General features: G+C 39.7%; 2 protein-coding genes across 5 annotated transcripts in view; both read right to left on the bottom strand.

The window, feature by feature from the left end:
* SLC39A12 (solute carrier family 39 member 12) overlaps positions 1-10,172 on the bottom strand; it is a 66,207-nt gene extending 56,035 nt beyond the window's left edge. Inside the window, exons 1-4 of one of the 3 annotated variants that reach the window (XM_073581866.1) lie at positions 9,579-10,172; positions 6,167-6,451; positions 3,518-3,719; positions 509-723 (exon numbers count right to left, since the gene is read on the bottom strand). In XM_073581866.1, coding sequence (XP_073437967.1) covers positions 509-723; positions 3,518-3,719; positions 6,167-6,451; positions 9,579-9,839 — 963 coding nt within the window. In that variant the 5' untranslated portion in view covers positions 9,840-10,172. The remainder of the gene's footprint in view (positions 1-508; positions 724-3,517; positions 3,720-6,166; positions 6,452-9,578) is intronic. The other 2 variants (XM_073581863.1, XM_073581864.1) reach the window with 2 other exon arrangements.
* A 4,601-nt stretch (positions 10,173-14,773) lies between these two features.
* MRC1 (mannose receptor C-type 1) overlaps positions 14,774-22,250 on the bottom strand; it is a 126,795-nt gene continuing 119,318 nt past the window's right edge. For both annotated transcript variants that reach the window (XM_073581867.1, XM_073581868.1), the window contains exons 26-30: positions 21,815-21,964; positions 20,152-20,268; positions 19,281-19,448; positions 19,047-19,082; positions 14,774-17,630 (exon numbers count right to left, since the gene is read on the bottom strand). In XM_073581867.1, the coding sequence (XP_073437968.1) occupies positions 17,389-17,630; positions 19,047-19,082; positions 19,281-19,448; positions 20,152-20,268; positions 21,815-21,964 (713 nt within the window). In that variant the 3' untranslated portion in view covers positions 14,774-17,388. The remainder of the gene's footprint in view (positions 17,631-19,046; positions 19,083-19,280; positions 19,449-20,151; positions 20,269-21,814; positions 21,965-22,250) is intronic.

Raw genomic sequence — 22,250 nt, forward strand, 5'->3', positions numbered from 1 at the left:
TTCACAGAAGCTGCAAAGAAGCAGGATGCTGGCGCTGCACTCACCTCTCACACACAGCCCATCACCTAAGATCCAGAATGTTTTCAGAGGGGACAGCGATGCCAGAAACTAGTGAGTAACTACAGCGCTGCCCTCTGGATGACATCTTGATCCAGGAGGGAAGATGGACGCTACGTGTAGTGAGTGCAGCCCCAGCCTCCTGTGATGTCACGTTTGAGACTCCTCTATAGGGAAAAGTGTAAAATGTTGTGTAATAAAGCAAATCACAAAAGTGGTTAAAATAGATATTTAGAAAATACATTTAAGGTGTCGGACCACCCCTTTAAGCTCTACACCTGGGGCACACACAGAAGCCGGAAGGCCTCATAGCAAGCAAAAAAACGAATGGGCCCTCACATTCATGAGCATTGTTTAATTGGAGAACAGCGCAATTTTCTATCATTGACATGACTTTGACCCCATTCTCCTTTAGTAACTTCTACCACAGTTCAGAGTATTCATGCATTACCGTGCGCCATCCGGCAGAATGACCCTGACTCTCAGGTATATTATTATTGGCTCCTTCAGGCTTTTCATTATCATACATCGCTTTCATTGCTGGAACAGGTAATGGCTCATGGCTTCTTCCTGGGATTACAAGACTTCGCTGCCTTCTCCTGTGATTATGGTCAGTCTTGATGCAGGTTAATGCTGCTTTCAGTCTTCCCATGAGTTCATCTATTTCTGATGATGAAACATACAATATCACTATTTGTATTAGTTATTGCATTTCATTTAGGATTTTTTAAATGTTTGAAGGTCATATACATGACATCATATACAATATGCACAATCTGGAGAAAAGTGTTTGGACATGCGTCTTAATCATTAAATTCAGGTTTCTTATAAAGTCCCATTGTCCCTAATGTATAATATCCAGCCTCATTGTTTCCAGTGTATAACATTTGGCCTCTCACCCATGGTGTATAACATATGGCCCCTTGTCCCTGGTTTATAACATTCGGTCCTTTGCCCCCTCCCCCCGTGTATAACATCCGTCCCCTCTCCATGCCGTCTGCCTTTACTAACGTGTGACAAAATGGCTCACTGATAACAGAGTTGTCCTATTACCGGTTAATTGTTAAAAGTCAGTTCATGACATTTCTTCCTCTTAAATCTTCTTCCATCACCTGTGAGTGATATTATTGAGAAGTGGAAGAAACCAAAGCAACTCAGCCCCAAAATGGAGACCACGTAAAGTCACAGAGTGCGGTCACCGAGGGCTGAGGAGCAAAAGTCAGAAAAGTCATCAACGTTCTTCTGACTCCATAACTGCAAAGTTCCTCTGATATCAACATCAACACAAAAGCTGGATTTCCATGGCTGCATCTAAGCCTTACATCACCAACCACAATGCTAAGGGTCAAATAGAAACGTATTCTGTGGAATAATGAATCCCACTATTCTATCTGGCATCGGATGGCTAACTCTGGGTTTTGCAGTTGCCAGGAGAGTGTTACCTGCCTAACTGCATTGTTCCAGCTTTAAAGTTTGGTGGAGGAGGGATAATATTATTGGAACTTTTTTAAGGGGTCATCATAGGCCCTAATTATGCAAATTGTCTCTTCAGAGAGGAAGAGGACTAGAACTCTAGTGCCACCTATTGGAGGTAGCAATCCTAAAAGTCAATGTTGCCCGTTTAACGAGCCTAGTTACATGACTTAGGATAAAAGCCAAGCCAGAATCTCCATTTGCAGACACTGTGTTTCGGTGTACTGCCCCTCATCAGTGCAAAGTGGGAGAAGGCCCTCTAATACCAGTGAAGAGAAATCTAAATTCTTCAGCACAAGACATTTTTGGACAATTGTAGCTTCCAACTTTTGGGGGACAGTTTGGTGAAGGCCCAAGGCCCGTAAAGACATGTTTGTGGGAGTTTGGTGTAGAAGAACATGACCAAGCATACGGAATCCTTACTTCAACCCCATCCAATACCTTTGTGATGAACTAGAAAAGATACTGTGAGCTCAGCTTCTCCCCATATCAACGTCTAAACCTCACAAATGCTTTTCTGGATGAACGGTCAAAAATTTCCAAAGACACTTCCAAAATCTTGGAGAAAGCCTTTACAGAAGAATGAAAGTTGTTATAAGTGAAAAGAGAGGCCATCTCCATATAAATGCCTATGGATATAGAATGGTAGGACATAAATCTTTTGTAGGCGGAATGTGAAGGTGTCCCAAGACTTTTATCAATGTAGTTTAATAGAACATTCCAAAATGTGATTACTCTTACTGTAAAGAACTCTTTTTAGTATTGATTTGTAATGCCTTGCAAATAATGCATTCTGGCCCTAAATGAAGTGCCAGAGCATTAGGACGGTGATTTTATTCTACAGCACTTCAATATAAGAGAGATCTTTACTTTCATATTACAGCCTGGAAACCAAAACAGAACCCCATACTCAGACACATTATTGGATTAATAGAAGAGCAATATTATATTTGGATCATAGTTTGGTAACTTTTTTCCTACCTTAGAATCTGTTCTTACTTTATGTTGAGTACTTCTTAATTTATTGGTAACTGGTAGAGCAATGACCTTCTCTTTCTTACTCATGGGTGTAGTTATATAAGATTCAGTGATAGCATACGCCCCATGACCTCCCATCCCCATAGCGGGCACACGTGTCCTGTTACCGCATAAAAAGAGACCAGTATTTTTTCAAAAATTAATTTAAAACAATATTTAAAAGAGTAAAAGCAAAGAAGATTCCATTATAATAACTAACATAAACTTCCTATTCAAATTTGAGTCTAACCCACTAGAAGTTGGGGACGGTGAAAGGCAACCCTTCTCCGGCATCGGCTTCAGTATTGTGTGGCAGCCAGACAATGGCTGTGTAAGCTTTCTTTGTCAGTACTCGAATTCCGGCATCATGGGTGCCTCTTGCAATTAACAGGCCCCAATGATATTGTCATGCTGTGCCACGACACAACGTCATGACGTTGCGTTAGGTGGCATCTAACTTTTTGACATCGTGAAGCCTCGTAATTGCAAGAGTTGCGCGGGATGCCAGCATTATGGAAGTTTGCATGGAGTATGGGATCTTTTATTCATTCCTAGTGGATATATAACTAGATTGAATATTACGAATTATGATCTGTTTGTAATTTTGCCTATCCAGTTTAAAAAAAAAAGACACATGGTCGGTCAGCGATGGGCGAGGGGAGTAATGTTATTGATCTGGGGATCAGGAGATGTAAGTGACATGTACTGTTAACCAGTTAGATTTTAATAAATGTGTACAGAAGCTAAAGTGTGAGACCGAAATCCGCAATTCAGAAATCTGTGTCTCTGTAGCTCTAAATCTGACAAATATATCTAATTATTGGAGAGGTAGAGACAGAGCAAATAGGGATGAAAGTGACAGTTTGCATTAAAGAACAAAGCACTCTCTCAGACTACATATTGTACGTCACGGAACGATTCACACATACTCATACCTTCATAGATATTCAGAATATTTGGGAAGATTTACCTGCGGCGTACAGTTCACTAGTTCTATTCAAGGATTTGAAAATGGAATCTGTAAAAAAGTCTGCGCTGGGTAATGTGTCTCTTCTCACGCAGATGTGTTGAATGGAGGCCGTGACAATCACTTCAGCAAGTTTGGGGAGACTCATTTCATCTATATTGTGCAGCACTCCAAAGTCCTTCTCCAAAGAATTGACATCTGAACACTGAGAAACCAAAGTGAGGGACTATAATTATCTTGTATCATGATTAGCACATTGGACAATGAATATACAAAGCCTTGAAAAAAGTATTCATACCCCATGAACTTTACGTTACACCCACAAGCTTAAATCTATTTTATTGGGAATTTATGTGATATACCAACACAAAAAAGTAGCAGGTATTTGTGAGTTGTAAAGGAAATAATACATGAGTTTCTTAATATTTTAAAAATATAAATCAAAATATTTTGATGTGCATTTTTATTCAACCCCCCCCGAGTCAATACTTTCAATACTTTGTAGGACCACTTTTCACTGTAATTACAGCTGCATGTCTTTTGGGGTGTGCCTCTTCCAACTTTGGACATCTAGAGGCTAAAATGGTTGTCAATTTTCCTTGCATGCTAGAGCTAGCTCAGTGAGATTGGATGGAGGTATCTGTGAACAGCAATTGTACCGCACACAACCTGTACAGGGAATCACTGTTTTTGGAAGAAGAAAGCCATGTTTTTCAAGTACTGATGGGAGAGTGTGAAGCTCTTTTATCTCTCTTTCTCTGACCTGATCACAGCTGATTTATGACCACAGACCACAACAAAGTTGAACGTACAGGGAAACAAAGAGTTTGTAAAAACCAAACGATCCAAAATTTTTAGTGAAACCCAATTGCTAAAATTATTTTTTAGGTCCAAGTACTTGCATTTAAAGAGGATCTGTCAATTGCTCCAAAAAGATCGTTATACCTTGTACGAAATCCTGAGCCCTTCTAATTCTGCTGCTTTTTTCCATTTTGCATTGCTACACTCCATTGCAGAGATATTCACATTTGTTGCTTTTGCAGATCAATATGAAAAAAGAATTTGGCACTTCCGATTGAGATGCAAAAAACAAAGCAATTTTTTATTGATGCAGGTATATCCACAATTGATGTTTCGGCCAATACTAGGCCTTCATCAGAATTACAATGATAGTCAATTCTTAAAGATATGAAGGTCATGAACACCTTAACCAAATGGACCTGAAGAAAAGAGAACATGCGCTGGAGATACAGTATGCACAGCCGTGATAGAAGAGAGGCGCTTATCTCCACAGCTTGTTTTCTTTTCTTCAGGTCCATTTGGGTAAGGTGTTTCTTCTGATGAAGGCCTAGTATTGGCCGAAATGTCAATTGTGAATATACCTGCATCAATAAAAATTTGTTTTTTGCATCTCAATCGAGAGTGCCAAAATCTTTTTTCTATATTATTGGAGTAGTTCTCTTATTTGTGCACCCCTTTCATTGGAGTGCCACGCAGCCTCTTTTTTAAGCAGATTAATATGAGAAATCTCTGCATGTAATGTAATTATGTGTCATTTCAGAAACTTCTACGGGGGCATGTGCTTTCACCCCTCCCTCTCAGATGATGCCAATCATAACTCAGCAGATAATTAGTTATCTCAAACACTGCCAAGCTGTGATTGGCAGCATCCTGGAGGAGTAAAAGAACATGCCCCTGCAGAACTGTCTGAAGAAACGCCTTGTTGCACTACAAGAAGAGATTTCACATATTAAGCTCCAAATGTAACAAATGTAATTATATCTGCAATGGAGCAATGCAGCGCAAAATGGAAAAGATCATCAAAATTGGGGTAATTCAGGAATTATTGAAAGGTATTTAACTCTTTTTTTGCACAAAGTGACAGGTCCCCTTGTAGGAAAGTAGCTGGAAAATTCCTGGATGGAGTATTTGTTTCACCGATGTGCCTAGCTTCAGTGATGTGAAACCCAGAGAAGTAGATTCCAGCAGGTAAAGTGCTGAGAAGTGCTTTTAATGGGCCCAGATTTTAGGTCTGGGTTTTTGGAATGACTAGAAGAGCTGGGCGGGACTGGTTATTCCCATACTCCAATCCAGAAAGTGCAGCTTGTGTAAAGGGGGAGCTGAACTGCTCCAGAGTTGTCTGGGAGTAGAGGTGGAAAATACTTCTGGGACTTGGCTCTGTAAAAATGAAGGGACCTGTGATCCTTTGCAGACTTGAATGGATTTAATTGTAAACTGGTGACCCTGTACTTCCTGAGGACATTGTTTTCTTCTGTTATACCTGTTTTTGTTTTACGTGGAGTCCTCCCAAGAGTATGGAGATAAAAAACTTCACCTGCTTGGACTCAACCGCATTGCTTACTTGTACCTGTGAATCCTACCAGCAGCATGAAAGTAGTGACACCCTACACACTCTAAGTAAAAAAATAAAATTATTCCAAAAAGAGGACAACCATATATTTGCATACAGTATATGCTCTAAGGGGAGAGGATCAAATAGATAATGCAAATAGAGCAATTGGGACACAGATTGATGGTACTGGTTGGGGACTTTATTGCATTTTTCACAGTCCCTGCATAGTAAATTATATATAGTTCCCAAAAATGTATATTGTTATTTGAAAACTAGTGTTAACCAGATACACATCTTACCCCTTGTCCATGGGTTATTTGGAAATGGAGTCTTGTTTCCTGTAGAATATCCTCTAGTTCGTTGGCAGACAAATAATGGCAGTCTTCATCTTTCCTTAGATTGAGTATACTATTGCGATAGAATAGATAGTCCATGTTCAACACATCAGGAGATGAGGAGCAGAAGTCTTCCTTATTCAGTATGTAAAACAGAAGAAAGACTGATATCTTCTGCATTGTATCATCATCCAATTTACTTGTGCGCCCTTTACCAGCCATTGATAGAAGAGTATCAGCTTGAAGACACTAAAACCAACATAAAACATGAGAAATATAAAACATGGCATGTTGATGAAGGTATAACAAACATTTTGACAACGCAGTAGCTGCAATTGGACCATGGGTTAAAGGGACCTTGGGTGATGTACCTTCACCCCCTTCTAGCCCCATTATTTGTATGCAGTGTTGGACCCAGACATATTCAGCAAAGCAAAAAAAAACAGGCACTGCTTATTGGCTATCAGAGTCTTTTATCATTTCTAGACCACCCCCTGGGACCTCTTCTTTGAACCTGATGATTTCTAATAGAATTGTCATTTGCTTCAGCAGCAAGAATTGGTTGTGTAGCTGGGAATATAGGTCAGAAGATGAAAGTAGGGGTCTGGCTGTATGAAAAAGGCTTCTAGATTGGCACAAAATTATACAAAATTTTATTTCAAAAGTATGATGTAAGGCAAAACACGGCGTGGTAGCAAATGAGTCAATAATATCTATGTGATGTTAAAGGGGTTGTCCTGCTTCAAATATTCTTACTCTACAGGCTCCGGGACAACAAAATTAAGCAGCAAACTAAGTCTGGGCAGCATGGTGGCTTAGGCCTGCTTCACACTTCAGTTTTTTAGTGTCAGTTAAAATCCGCCAAAATGGCGGAAAGCGGATCAGTTGGTAACTGATGTGAACGGATGTCATCGGACCATTTTTTTGACGGATCCGATGAATGAAGAATTTTAAAGGAAGAGAGAGAGAGAGAGAGCCGCCAGAAATGATTTCAGGGTTAAATTTCCGGCTGACTTCATTCCTCCGGGCATGCGCACTATAAAAATGCGGATCCTGCAGGAAAAAAAACGCTGCATGGTCCGTCCAGGCATCTTGGCGGATGGAAAAAAATTGACGGATCCGCAAAAAAACGGATCCAACGGATAGCCATCCGTCAAGATCCGCCGGTAATGCAAATCAATGGGGAAAAAAACGGATCCGCCAAAAAAAATGACGGATCCTTTTTTTGCAAAAACAGTGGATTTTGACTGATGGTCAAAAACGGCAGTGTGAAACAGGCCTTAGTGGTTAGCACTGTTGCTTTGCAGCACTGGGGTCCTCAGTTCAAATCCTACCAAAGACAACATCAGTAAGGACTTTGTATGTGCACAGGTTTGCTCCGGATATTCTGGTTTCCTCCCACACTTCAAAGACATACCGGCAAGGAATTTAGAATATTATCCCCAATGGTGACAGCGATGACATTTGTAAAGTGCTGTGGAATATGATGGTGCTTTGTAAACAATGCATGATTAAAAAAAAAATCCCTTTTTCATTCAATTCATTGTATGATTTTTAAATAATTAAACTGCATTTTATTGCATGAAATAAGTATTTGATCGCCGACCAACCAGCAAGAATTCTGGCTCTCACAGACCTGTTAGTTTTTCTTTAAAAAGCCCTCCTACTCTGCTCTCATTACCTGTATTAATTGCACCTGTTTGAACTTGTTACCTGTTTAAAAGACACCAGTCCACACAATAAATCATACTCCAACCTCTCCACCATGGTCAAGACCAAAGAGCTGTCAATTTTCCTCGGTCTGCAGCTCCATGCAAAATCTCGCCTTGTGGGGTAAGGCTAATTCTGAACAAGGTTAGGAATCAGAAGAGAACTACATAGGAGGGCCTGTTCAATGACCTGAGTGAGCTGGGACCACAGTCTCAAACATTACCATTAGTAACACACTACGCCGCCATTAATTAAAATCCTGCAGTGCACACAAGGTCCCTCTAATCACATCAGCATATGTCCAAGCCTGTTTGAAGTTCACCAATGACCATGTGATGATCCAGAGGGGTCAAGGGAGAAAGTCACGTGGTCAGATGAGACCAAAATATAACTTTTTTGGCATCAACTGCACTCAATGTGTTTGGAGAAAGAAGAAGGACGAGTACAGCCGCAAGAATACTGTCTAAACTGTGAAGCATGTTGGGGGATACATCATACTTTGAGTGTGTTTTTCTGCAAAGGGGACAGGATGACTGCATCATATTGAATGGAGGATGGATGGGGTCATGTACTGCAAGATTTTGGCCAACTACTTCCTTCCCTCAATAAGAACATTGAAGATAGGTCATGGCTGGGTCTTCCAGCATGACAATGACCTGAAAGACAGAGCCAGGGCAACTAAGGAGTGGCTCCGTAAGAAGCATTTTAAGATCCTGGAGTGGCCTAGCCAGTCTGCAGACCTGAACCGAAAAGTAAATCTTTGGAGGGAGCTGAAACTCAATGTTGCCCAGCAACAACCCAGAAACCTGAAAGATCTGGAGAAGATCTGTATGGAGGAGTGGGCTAAAATCCTCACTGGAGTGTGTGCGAACTTGGTCAATAACTACAAGAAACATCTGACCTGTGTAATTGCAAACAAAAGTTTCTGTACCAAATATTAAGTTCTGTTTTTCGGTTGTATCAAATACATTAAAATGCAAATATTTAATGATGTAAAAATCATACAATGTGATTTTCTGCAATTTTTCTAAGATTCTATCTCTCACAGGTGAAGTGTACCTACGACAAAAATTACAGACCTCTCCATTTTTGTAGGTGGGAAAACTTGCAAAATCAGCATTGTACCAAATACTTTTTCCCCCACTGTGTATACTTTTTTACAAAATGATCTTCCTTGTATTGCAAAGGCTTAAGTTTTCTTTCTAAACTCATCTTCTTTGGACATTCAACACTTTTGAACAGAAGATAAAATATTCTGAGCACGTACACTGACACAATGAATGTGATGTGGCATAAAGAATGCTACCGGAATACTAATCCTGTGTGCCAAAATACTTACTGTTTTTTATGCTACAATTACAACGTATTTTAATATGATATATATAATATATTTATATTTTTTAAAAATACATATTTACAAAATACAATTGCTAAATACAATTTCTAAAAACCTACTTTTTTAAGGAAAAATAAACTAAATGCAATTGAAAATAATGTATACATTTAAATAATGAATTACAATTTTAACTAAAGCAACCACGTGCATCTTTTTTTAAGAAATTACAAATTTCAATCTCAAATTGTAAAGATAAAATCTATAAGTTAAATAATATCAAGAGCTGGAAAAAAACATTTGTGGCTCAGGTTTTCATAATCACTTACTAACCCGATTGCAAGTTTGCTGTCTGCTATTTAAATTGCTAGGACATTCAACCTTCTCCAGCAATAATGTTAAAATCTCTTTTGAGCTGTTCCTGCGGAGATCTGTTTCATTTCCAGGCAAGAAAGTATGAAGAGTTTGCAGAAGTCCTCTGTAGCTGTAGGTCTGGTTGGTTTCTCCATGGCGGGATTCAGCATGTGCGTCCATGTAGAGTATACAAAATGAAAAGAAAAATGCTTTTATCCAAAAAGGATGCTTCGTCCACATGATGCCCACTATGCTAGGAACTAAATATCCAGAGCATATAGTATCCCAGTGCCACAACTGCAGTATGAAGACTTTACAAAGAAGCCTGCTAAGTAGAATGACTGCAATGTGTTTTGAAGGAATTTATTAATTGGTTCACTAAGCTGATTTGCAGTGACAAGCTGCTTCGAGACAACAGGGGGTCTGTGCACAGTTTACTGCATAAAACAGCCGAATTCACACCCATGAAGGCATATGAAATGCTCCAGCTTTTTGTCAAATGAAACTGAGGAACACACTGGATGAGGAATCCAAAATTGCTATAAAGTTTTATACAAAAAATAAATAAAAAAGCCTACTTTAATCCCTTAAGGATCGAGTGATTTTTCTTTTTAGTCTCCCCTGCTTCCAAGAGCCGTTACTTTTTTAATTCTTTCTGCCGACACAGCATTATGAGGGCTTGTTTTTTTGCAAGACAAGTTATAGTTTCGAATAAGATTATTCATTTTGCAATTCAGTTTTCCTGGTAAAAATGACAAATGTGGTGAAGTTCTGAAAAAGAAAAAGAAAGTGCCTTATTTTTTGGTAGTTTGTTTATTTTTTATTTTCATTCTGTTGTAAAAATTGACTCCAAATCATAATTTTTCAGGTCAGTTCAATTATGGTAATACCAAACTTAGACTAGTTTCACATTTGCGCTTTATCTTTAGCTAGCAGGATCTTGCCGTGCGCTGGGCACTTTTGAAGGTGTGCCGTGCGCGCCGAAATGCAACATGCTGCATTCAGCGCGCACGGCGCACCTTCAAAAGTGCGCAGCGCACGGCAAAATCCTGCTAGCGCACGTCCTGCGCATGATCTGCGCACCCTATGCTAAAGATAGGGTGCGCAGATCGCAAGCGCCCATGTGCGCTAGTAGGCGGCGATGACTGGATGGGGCGGGCAGGGAGCCGGCAGGGGGCGGGGCTTAGCGGTGGCCGTGCACAAGCCATCGCTGCGCTATAAAGCGCAAATGTGAAACTAGCGTTACATTTTTTTTTTGCATTTAGGTGGAGAAAGAAAAATTGTTTTTTATCACCATTTTTCACGACTCCTATATTTTACGTCAATCGAAGTGAGGGCTTGTTTTGGCTTGACAAACTTATGCTTTTATCAATAAAAATTTCATAATTTTTTTCCTTTGCATATTTTTTAGGGTGGAGTAGTGACCGAAAAAATTCACAATTCTGCAATTTTTTTTTTCCATTATGGCGTTTACTAGAGATGAGCAAACGTGTTCGGAAAACGTTCATAGTTACATAGGTACATGGGTTAAAAAAAGACTTAGCTCCATCAAGATCAACTTTTCTCCACCAATTGTACATTTTGTCACAAATTTAACTTTAACCCACAATATTATGTGTATCTAAGAAATCGACCAGCCCTTTTTCGTCAATCAAAAAAATTCAGCATGAATGTTGCATATTCGGATTCGTGTTTGTATTCCTGAGACTTTCCCCTAAAAATTGGCAAAATTTGGCCAAATTTCGGTAAATGTTCAAGTTCAGTAAGGGCTCTTTTAAATGACAGTGTTTCCGGTAGCAACATGAACTGCAAAATATCCCACACATGTGCACACTGATGACATATGGATGACATCCTGTGTCATCAGTGTGACACGCACCGGCACCTGGGAATCAGCGGTACTGTTTGCGCAGTTTCCCAGGGCCAGGTGCTAAATCGAAGACAGCTCACATCACTGTCCCCTTCTCACACTGAAATCAATGCTAGCAGGGGACAATGTTGAGAGATGTATTCATCTCTTAATAGCTAGAGTAGATGACAGCTGATGGGCTATAAATTTTTGAAAAAATGAGGAGTTCCCCTGTATTTTTGATAACCAGCCAGTCAAAACAGACAGCTGCGGGCTGACATCCCCAGCAAACAGCTTCAGCAAGGCTTGTAATCAAGAATAGAGGGGTCCCACTTTTTAATTATTTAAATTAATAATTTTAAAAAATGACGTGGGGTTCCCCCCATTTTTGACAACCTGCAAAGTTAAAGCAGACATCTGGGGACTGGTATTCTCTGGCCAGTAAGGGACCATGGATATTGCCCCCCAGCCTAAAAATAGCAGTCTGTAGCTGCTCCAGAAAAGGGACATCTATTATATGTGCCAATTCTGGCACTTTGCCGGTTCTTCCCACTTGCCCTTTGGTGGTGGCAAGTGGGGTTCATATTTGTGGGGTTGATGTCACCTTTGTATTGTCTGGTGACATCAAGCCCATAGGTTAATATGGGTTTTGGGGAGCCAAAAATCGACTCGTATAGCATAAACAACTCCTGAAGAGTATTACAAAGTCATGTTTTGTCATCTGGTGCCACAGATATAGAGATACACTAAGCCAAGATAAAAAACTAAAAAAATGTCAAATCTATTCATAGAACATAAGAGCCTAAAAATTCATTAAATAAATTTTATTTCAATTCTGGGTGCATTTCTTAAGGACATGGAGACCGATTTATCATTGCATTTCTGCCAGTTTTTTTATGTGAATACTTCTTATTTAGTGATTTTTTTTCTGATTTGTGACAAATTCATCAAATAATTTGCACCTTTTTTCAAGCTATCTTTTGTGGTTTAGTAAGCTTTCTGATTTGTATGTCAATTTGGCTTTTCCAGTTGTTTTAGACTGATTTATACATTTTTCCAGATGTTTAGACTGATTTAGAAAATGCAACCTTTTTAAAAAAAAAAAAAACCTCGCAAAATTTGGTGCAACACCACTCCAGTCTCCATCTGGAGTGATTTTAGATACTCCAGTTTAAAAGTACCATTTTTTTTCAACATTTTGCATAATGTGTTATTTTTTGCAATAAAAAGTAGCAACTACAGTTAAAAGCAGAAAAAAGACAATTTTGGCGTGTGCGCAAAATTCATGGATCGCGAGCGCCATTTTGATGAATTTGGTGCAAAAAACAGCAAAACCATGAGTCATGAAGAAAAGTGACATAAAGGGACTCTGTCAGCATAGAATGAATGCTCAAAGCAAGTACAGGCTCCCGAGGCTTCACGGCGAAGCTAATCATTGAATTGCACCTTCTTACCCGCTTGGCTTCTATATATGTTTGTCATTTCGGACTCATATGACTCCTCCAACACCTATAAATGATGTGTCCATGCAATATAAAGGACATGGCACCTACGAATCCACCTTCTTAGATAAGCAACATAAATCAAGGTGGTGGCATGAGTTTATATGGTGGCATGAGTTTCTATTAAGATGTGGCAACACAACCAAATACATGATGGCTGTTGAATTACTTTGTTCTAAATAGTGACTAATTGAAGCATTGGAGGTACTTAAAATATTCACTAATACATTACTTTGTAAAAAATCGATGGCATAGCTATATTGGGTGAAGCAGTATCCCCAGAGGCCAGTTTGCTAGAGAAGACACCAGTAATATAAATGGGTGGGGGGAGGAGTTACAAAATTTGTGTTGGGGACCCGGAACTTCATGTCACATTTCTGTGAGCATTCTTCTGCACTAATGATCATATTGATTGCTTGAAAACTTTTTTGGGCACGTAGCAGAAAGTCATTATGCTATATTACACAAGGAAGTGTGTGATGGATATGGAGACAGTTGCTTTTAAAGTAACAATAGGTTAAAAACATGAAAATTGACAATTGTAAAGCCGGAGCTTCTTACTGAGATTATTTTTTAATGAAAGTCAATTAGTCATTCTAATGAATAATTTTTGGAGTACAGCGTTTGTTCATTAACATCCAAAATACATTTGGTCCATTGCTAACAATGAGCGGCACAAACAGAGCTCAAGAGCACAAAAGCTCAACTACTCCGGTGAAAAATTCATGCCGTGTACTGTTCAGTAAAGAGAAGTTGCAAGCAGGTGGCTGAGATCACAGGCAGAAAGGAAAAAACAGCAAGAGTCACTGGGAGACCACCCTGACACTCACCCCGAGAGAGGTGTATTCCACCACCAGAGAGGAATATAGAACAGCTGAGGTGGAGGGAGGCAGCTAGTAAGTTGTAAGCTGAAAAAATTTATAGTGAAGTTGTAATACTGAAGCCCATTGAGTTTGAGGAAGGCCAACCAATTAAAGCGACAGAGTAGTAGGCCTGCAACCTGAGTCCAGGAAGCTCAGTTATTGGAGTCTACAGTTGCCCTGACAGGAATACTGATGTGAAAAATAGAAAATACAAATTGCTTTTTGAATTCACATACAGTCATGGACGAAAGTGTTGGCACCCTTGAAATTGTTCTAAAGGACCATCCTTACCATTCTTACCTCAGACTCATTCCTCTGGCCAGAAGCCACTCCATGGACCCAACCCAGGGGACCCTGTAGTAGGTTCAGATCTCAGTTAAAAGATGAAGACTGAGGTTCTTCTGAGATCTGTTAGTGTCAAGTCTGTATAAGGTAGTGTTTTTGACCTGACAGCCTGAGACTGACTTTACATACATCTGACAGTCATGGTGGACAGAAACTGGATTTCTCTCCGTTAAAAATAAATACTAGTAGAAGTGTCATGGAGGCAAATAGAAAACACTGTTATAATTTAGGTAGAAGTTTCTTGCTAAGGAGTAGAGATGAGCGAATTGGTTTTGTCCCTGAATCTGATCTTGACATATTCAAGCCGTATTCTAACAATATTTGTGCTGAATGTATGTCTTATAATAGGTTCCGAACATATTCAGCAATTTCTACTCCCATTGGCTCCAATGACGTTTGTCTGTGTTCGACTAATATTGCAAAAACGATAATCAATTCTGATCCTATTCGGAACAGAATCCGAATAAATTCGCTCATCTCTATTAAGGAGCTTTGAATTTTGAGACATGGGGTGAGTCCTTTGGCTTTAGGTAGATGTGGTTGTTTCATTCCCTGGCTATACTACGGTATATCAATTGCATTTATAGTAGAAAAATAAGTGATGTACACATAAGATTAATAGAAACGTTTTATTTTACACATCATCTGTCATAATGATTAGAGCCCACACAGACTGATGAAATCTCGATGATTTGTGATGATTACGAGTTGATCGATGCACAACTGTGCTGCTTGAGATAAGAAAATGAGGCATGTTTATTAGGATTGATGCGGTTTTGATATTAAACTGGATTTTGCATGGTTTGAAATATGTTTTTTATGACCTGTTTTTTAATAAGCATTTTAGGTTGTGTCCACAGTAGTGTAACTGGCCGTGTCCCCTACAGTGAAGGTAGACAACAAATTTCATAAACTATGGAGGTGTCTAAGCAACAAAGTTAGTCAGGTATATTTATGGCCATGATCCAAATTCCAAATTCTCAACACCATAGAAACCAATCATACAATCATATCCGTGGTACAATTTGCTGTAGACATGTATAGAATCATAGAATCATAGAACCGTAGAGTTGGAAGGGACCTCTTGGGCCATCTGGTCAAACCCCCTGCTCAAAGCAGGATTCGCTAAATCATCATGAATAGTGACATAGCTACAGGAGGTGCTGAGGTAACAGTTACACTTAAACCCTAGAGCCTAAAGGGGGTACATTAGCCACATTAGTGTTATAAATGACATACGGCAGGTGGCCAAAACTTTTACAGATTTCACAGATACTAGTAAGTAGCTGTCACCACCGGAGTAGAGCCCTGTGATCCACCTTCTACTTGCGGGAATCCTCAGCACTTCTTATGATTAGCAGGCCCAGCAGGACGTCAGCCATCAAGAATGATGAAGTTGCACCGGGCATATGAATTCAGATGAGGTACAGAGGCAATTCCCAGGGCTCTGCAAATCCTTTGATCATCTACTCTACTAACTAGAGATGGAAGAATCAATTTCAGTACCCGGTCCACTGGCCAGGTTAGAAATCTGTGACCGCTGATTGTGTAATCAGCAAATGTCCTCTTTCCTATCAGCATTCCCAGCTCCTCTTTTGATTTGCCGGGCTGACGCGACGTGATGACTGTCGAGAGAGACGCACACAATGTCATGTCAGCCCTGCTAATCAAAAAAGGAGTTGGGAATGCCAGGAGGTAAGAGGAGATTTGCAGAGCTTCCATCCAGTGGTTACAGATTACTGACCTGGTGGCTACACCGGAGTCCTACGAATTAATTCTCCCAACTCTATTACTGACTCTTTAGATATTCTTAAAAGTTCCACAAAGTCTGAATGAAAAGGTGTCAAATAAGTCATTGAATACCACCGGCTTTCTGCTGTGTGAACATGAAACAGTGATAGGGATTGTTAACTTATATCGTGATTTCTGAGATACACATCGGAAATTGTCACTGGTGCTCTCTTCTTGAGAGATTATTTACAATAACTCATACAAATCTATCTATAGAGGTTGAAATGTAGATTTTGGTGATCATAGATATTCAATTCAGTATTTTACTGTAAAAAGCTGTTTATATACTGCTGGAACTCCTTGAGAAAGTCCATGAGTCCTGCTTCTCCAAACCACAATCAGATGAAGTCTGTGAGTCCTACTTCCTAAGCTCACACAAAGAGGAAGCCTGTGCATCCTGCTTCCCCTACCCACACATAGAGGAGACTGTGAGTCATAATTCCTTAGCTCACACATAGAGGAATCATGTGAGTCCAACTTTCCTAGCCTATACAGTACATACAGGAAGACTGTGAATCCTGCTTCGCCTACCCACACATAGAGGAGGCCTGTGAGTCCTGCTTCCCCCGCCCACACCAAGAAAGCCTGTGAGTCCTGCTTTCCTAGCCCACACAGAGAAGCCCTGCAAATTCTGTTTCCCCTGCCCACACACATGAAATCAGTGAGTCCTGCTTCCCCACCACACAAAAACCTTGCGAGTCCCATATCCTTCGAGAAATAGAGTCCTGCCTTCATACAGTTGTTGATAGCTTTTTCTGTATCAGTCTATATACAAGAAAAACTGTCAATCATTTTACGCGGGTGGAAGAAAAATGCGTCATAGTCTTTCTACATGAGTCAATATGCAAACATCTACATGTACATAAGAATACTGATTAAAACCAATGAAATGTTGTATCCTCATGACAAGAGACACTTTAAAGCTTTCACTTCTAGGCCCCACTGGATTATTAATTATTTTTCTTGCCCTATATTATTTATGGCGGTACAAACTGGTATGTCTAAAGAATCAACTGGAAGAAATCAATAAAAGCTGAGTTTACCATATGAAAAAATATTGAATTCAGTTTGCCCAATTTTATTAGAGTCTTGTAGAAAATTTCAGGATTTCATGGAATAACTTAAGTCCATAAAAAAATTTGCTTATTTTCATGCTAATAGGTTTGGCAGCCATATCATTATCTCCATCGACCTATCAATCGAGAACAATGGTGCAGCGAAAAAGGTGGAATAATTTTTGGTTGATCTTTTCTTTAGGTCATCGACGTATTAATAGCGCCATTTGGTTGCATAAAATTGTGCGACATCCCTATCTGGAAGATCTAGTAAACCAATGCTAAAGTTTTAGATGGATTGTTTTGCCAATTTTTGGGGTCTACATCTCACGAGAGTCTGTCACTGCCTGACAACTATTTTACATTAAAGGTACACATGGAGAATTAGGAAATGGCGTGTTCATTTTGCTCAATGTTTTCCACTAAGACATTTGTATCATGCGACGAAGGTGCGTGGCTGCCATCAAAGTATAACGTGTTGTTGAAGCTGGGGTCTGGTTGTGGCTTGTTCTGTTTCCTCCTATATAGATAGTAGACTGCTATGGTGGTGCCGGCAATGACGAGTATCACCAGAATAACCACACCGCCCGTTATGCCGTGGGAGGGCTTTTCTCCTTTGTTTTCCGCTGTGAAAACAAATTATAGATGAAAAATAAACATGACAAAAAAGCCAACATATATTATATACATGGTCAACATTTCCTCAAGGTGTCCTCAATACGACTGGTCATTTATGGATACATGGGTGCATTTTATCAGATTGATGATATATTAAAGATTTGTGAAAAAAAATACAATAAGGCTGAGTTCACACGTAGCGTTTTTTTCGCGTTTCCGCGGCGGTTTTAACCGCGCGATTTTGCCGCGAAAAATAAGCATCCCATGCATTACTATGGGATTCCGCAATGCTGTACTAATGCTGCGGTTTTCACCGCGGCGGAATCGCTTCGCGGTAAAAACCGCAGCATGCTCATTAATTTGCGGAATCGCGGCGATCCCGCACCCATAAGAATGCATTGTTCCGCTTACTTTCCACATGTGGCTGTGCACACCATGCGGAAAGTAAGCAGAACATTTGCGGATGGTACCCACGGTCCGGAGGAGAGGAGACTGTCCTCCGGGCTTTGGGTACCATATCCCTGTAAAAAATAGAATTTAAAAATAAAAAATATTGTTATTCTCACCCTCCGACGTCCCGCGCAGTCTTCCTGCTTCTCTTCACGCTCCCGTTCCCAGTAGTCCTTTGCGAAAATGCCCACAATGACGTCCGTTCTCGCGGGATCGCGAAGTCTCGCGGTCATTCGCGCGACGTCATCGCGAATTACCGCGAGACGTCGCGATCCCACGAGAACTGACGTCATCGCGGGCATTTTCGCAAAGGATTACTGGGAACGCCTGCGCGGGACGTCGGAGGGTAAGAATAAATAACAGTATTTTTTATTTTTTTTTTACATTCTATCTTTTACTACTGATGCTGCATAGGCGGCCTCAGTAGTAAAAAGTTGGTCACACTTGTCAAACACTATGTTTGACGAGTGTGACCAACCTGTCAATCAGTTCTCCAAGCGATGCTACAGATCGCTTGGAGAACGCTAGCATTTTGCAAGCTAAATACGCTTGCAAAATGCTAGTTTTTCCGCGGGAAAATCGCGGGAATTTAAAATGCGATTTTCCCGCGGACTGAAATTCCGGAATTCTCGCGGTAATTTCCGCGAGAGTTCCGGTACGTGTGCACTTAGCCTAAGGGCTGGGGCTGTCTATGTTGCCTCTTTGGGGTCCATGACCACTGGAAGGCCCCATTGTGTTTTCTTTCACCGACTGACCCTGTGAGTAGGGTCCTCTCTCTGGATATATCCTAAATTCCCTGTCCATGGCCTGTACTATACTCCAGAGCTGTAGTCACAGTTACGCTGGCTGTTACAGGAAACAGTCAACAAGCTTGTTGGCAGAATTATAAATTCAGCTCTGGAGGATAATCCAGGCTGTAATTAAAAAAAAATATATAAATGTTGTTGTGCAGATGAATGTAGAATATACTGTACCTGGTTTCTCTATGGGGCGTTCTGTAGCCAGTGGAACTGTAAAAAAAAATGCATAGCATATTATGAGTCTGGTTATTGGCCATTAAAAATATAATGTCAGAAGAATAAATATTTCCCACTTCAGTTTGTATTTGGTTAATTATTAAATTATAATTTATAAGGGTATAAACAAAACCCATAATAAATGCATTATGAGTCTGACATATCATTACTATTTTTACTTTAGTTACTTACTTTTCAACCTCTTACATATGAAACCTTTGTAAGAGGAGCAGTATATGTTATTCCATGTCCCTTGTAAGGCGTACATTTCCACGCAGTCTTCACCTGACTGTTCAGAGGGTTCTCCGTAATTCCAGTTCACAAAGTCCAAGGGGGTATTGTCGAACCACAGCCATTTTTCTACAAATTAATATATATATTTATTTATTAAGGACAAACAAGCTGTTCTGGATTAAAATGGCTTACAACTCACTGTAGACTACTGATTACTGACTGTGCAATTTGCACACTGTCAGGATTCCCCCCCTCTGTTGCCTGACTGAATGGTCGTATGCGACAAGTATGGCATACTTGTGGTCACATGCCGACTTGCAAATTTTCCCACCTCTCTTATAGTTCTATTGAAATTTGCAAAAGAGAAGCTAGTGGGCATGCAACCACCAGTTTACAAATCGCTCAAGTGGGCAACAGTGCAGAATCTTGACAGTGTGCTTATAACACACTGTCAGTATTCAGAAACCTGCTATGAAAAGAGATAATGAAGAAATATTTGCTCTGCTTGGATAATCCCTTTAATAGTACAATCATCTGAAGTCATTATTGAGGATCAGAACTTGTGAGTACTTTAAATACTGTCTTATCATTGACTTCTACGCAGAACAGTATGCATTACGCTCATTGGCTCCCTCTAGAGGTGGCTGCAGGTAACCAGCTAGTCGTCTTTCATACTTATTTCTATTTATGGATTTTTTAGCACTGTGTTACAAATACTAAGCTTCAATAACTAACAGGATTTCTAAGAAAATTAACCAGGGTGGTAAAAGTATTTTAGAAATGAAACAGATTCCTGATAAAAAGTACAGAAAAGACCTTGATACTATACCTTCCACGTTCCTGTACAGCCCAACCCAAAAAGTCTTCACTTTGTCAGCGAGCAGCTCAATATGATGGAAGAGGAAATCTGATTCAATCAAATCTTCAACTGATACTAAATTGGCACCTAAAAAAATTCAACGAGTATTAATATACAATACAGATGTAAAATGTAGTTTGTATGAAAATCTTTATAACATTCAGCATGAGTATAATAATGTGCATAGTCAATGATCTGCTGTTGGTCCAGATTTACATATAAGCAATTAGGCACAAAACTTTAACAAAATATAATATAATGGTATAATATGTTGATCGCAAGGTGTCCCCCTACTGGGACTCCTTAGTGATCTACTGTAATTTGTGGTGGAATATAGCACAAAGTATTGAGTTTTCTTTCAGTGTTACCAAAATGGTAATGAAGCATTACAAAGTTCATATTTAAATACTGTTGAAATGCAAAAAATTGTACAGCAGTGCCAGATCCTGGAGAGTGAGAGATGATCCTAGCATAACACTATATTAAAACACTCCTGGACTCAGGGTAATCTTTTCCTGTGTCGGCATGTGATCGGTTCTGTGTTTGAAAGGTCTAACTGACTCAGTCATTTTAGTAATCAAGCTCGATGCCTAGACAGAAGAGTTGAGCAAATCAGTTCCGGCAGATTTGCTCAATTCAGGCAGGAAATTCAATTTGCCTAGAATAAATTTGAATCAATTTGAATTGACCGGGAAGGGGTTTAAAAAAAAAATCTTTTGAGTAGGAACTTCTTGGACCTTCCCATACCTGTCTTCCTGCCACTGGTCATTCGATCGGCTCTTCTATCTTCTGAAATCTACATTGCTGGATTTGTCCAAAGTGAATAGCAAAAAAAAAAATTCAGATCCTGTTTTTTTTTGTAGAATTCGAAGCAAATTTGATTTGACCTCAAATCAACTCACTCATCTCCAATAGATGGAGAAGAAGGGTGGTTGACTAATTGAAAAAAGCAGTGAGTCATCCCCTTTCCCTCATGATGTAACGAACAAGCTGCGTCCTGTGTTGAACACAAGCTGCAAATGGAGTAGGCACTAAATTGTATATCTACAGATAGGAAAAATGTTGATAATTAAACTATTAAACTATATTAGTAAGTCATAGTAATTGCTGTAATTGCTATTTTAAAGGGGATGAGTTCCTTGCTGTAAATATGTATTATTTTTACCTGTTGTAATTGCCATTTTTCACCTGATTTTGGCAGTTTTTCCTTTGTTCTTTTACTTGTTGTAATTGCCATTTTTCTCCTGATTTTGGCATTGTTTTTCCTTTGTTCTTTCTCCTATCCATTCTTGAGATATTACTGTATGCAAGTCTAGTCTTGTTAGGCAAGTGGGCATGGTCCTCAAATCTTGATGAACATCCTCAGTTAGCTAGCAAGACTAGATTTACATACAGGGATGAGGGGCTATATCTCAGGAAATAAGAGACGCAGGAACAAAAGAAAAAAACCTCCAGGTTCAGGAGTGTAGCACATTGAAGTAAAACATGTTTAGTTGGACAAAATCTTTAACCCAAGAAAACATTAAGGCTTTCCTTCCCTTTGTACCAGACAATATTTTTATGCCTGAGATGGTGCATGCCATGTCTCTGAGCTTTCATATGAGTTAAGAAAGTATATATTCCTAGAACTCACCAAGCCGAAGACATTCCATGGAAGCTTGAGCCCAATTTCTAGTGTATGATGATTCAATAATATAACAATGACCACGGAAGGGTATCCAAGTCTTGCCATCAGTTTCTGGACATTTTCCAGGCTTTTGAGGTGGTTCAGAAGGAGCGATAACTAAGAAATATAACCTTAGATATAATTACATATTGCGGTTTCCATAATTAAAATGAACCTGCCATGTAAAACGGTAAAACGGTTCTGACATTGTGCGGCGCTGGCACTCAAAGCCCCGCTTCCGGGAGGAAATGAACAGAGGGCGTCCCATTGTCAGCACCGCACACTGTAAGAGCACTACTAACCTGTAGATGAATCCGATACTTGCAGTTTAATAGTGTTAGTTTACGTGGTTCTCTTTAAAACTATTTCACTATGCATGGATACAAAATCTGCATTTTTTAAG

This window comes from Dendrobates tinctorius, unplaced genomic scaffold (genome assembly GCF_039654945.1).
Source record: "Dendrobates tinctorius isolate UK_male_01 unplaced genomic scaffold, ASM3965494v1 ptg000070l, whole genome shotgun sequence".
Taxonomy (NCBI): Eukaryota; Metazoa; Chordata; class Amphibia; order Anura; family Dendrobatidae; genus Dendrobates; species Dendrobates tinctorius.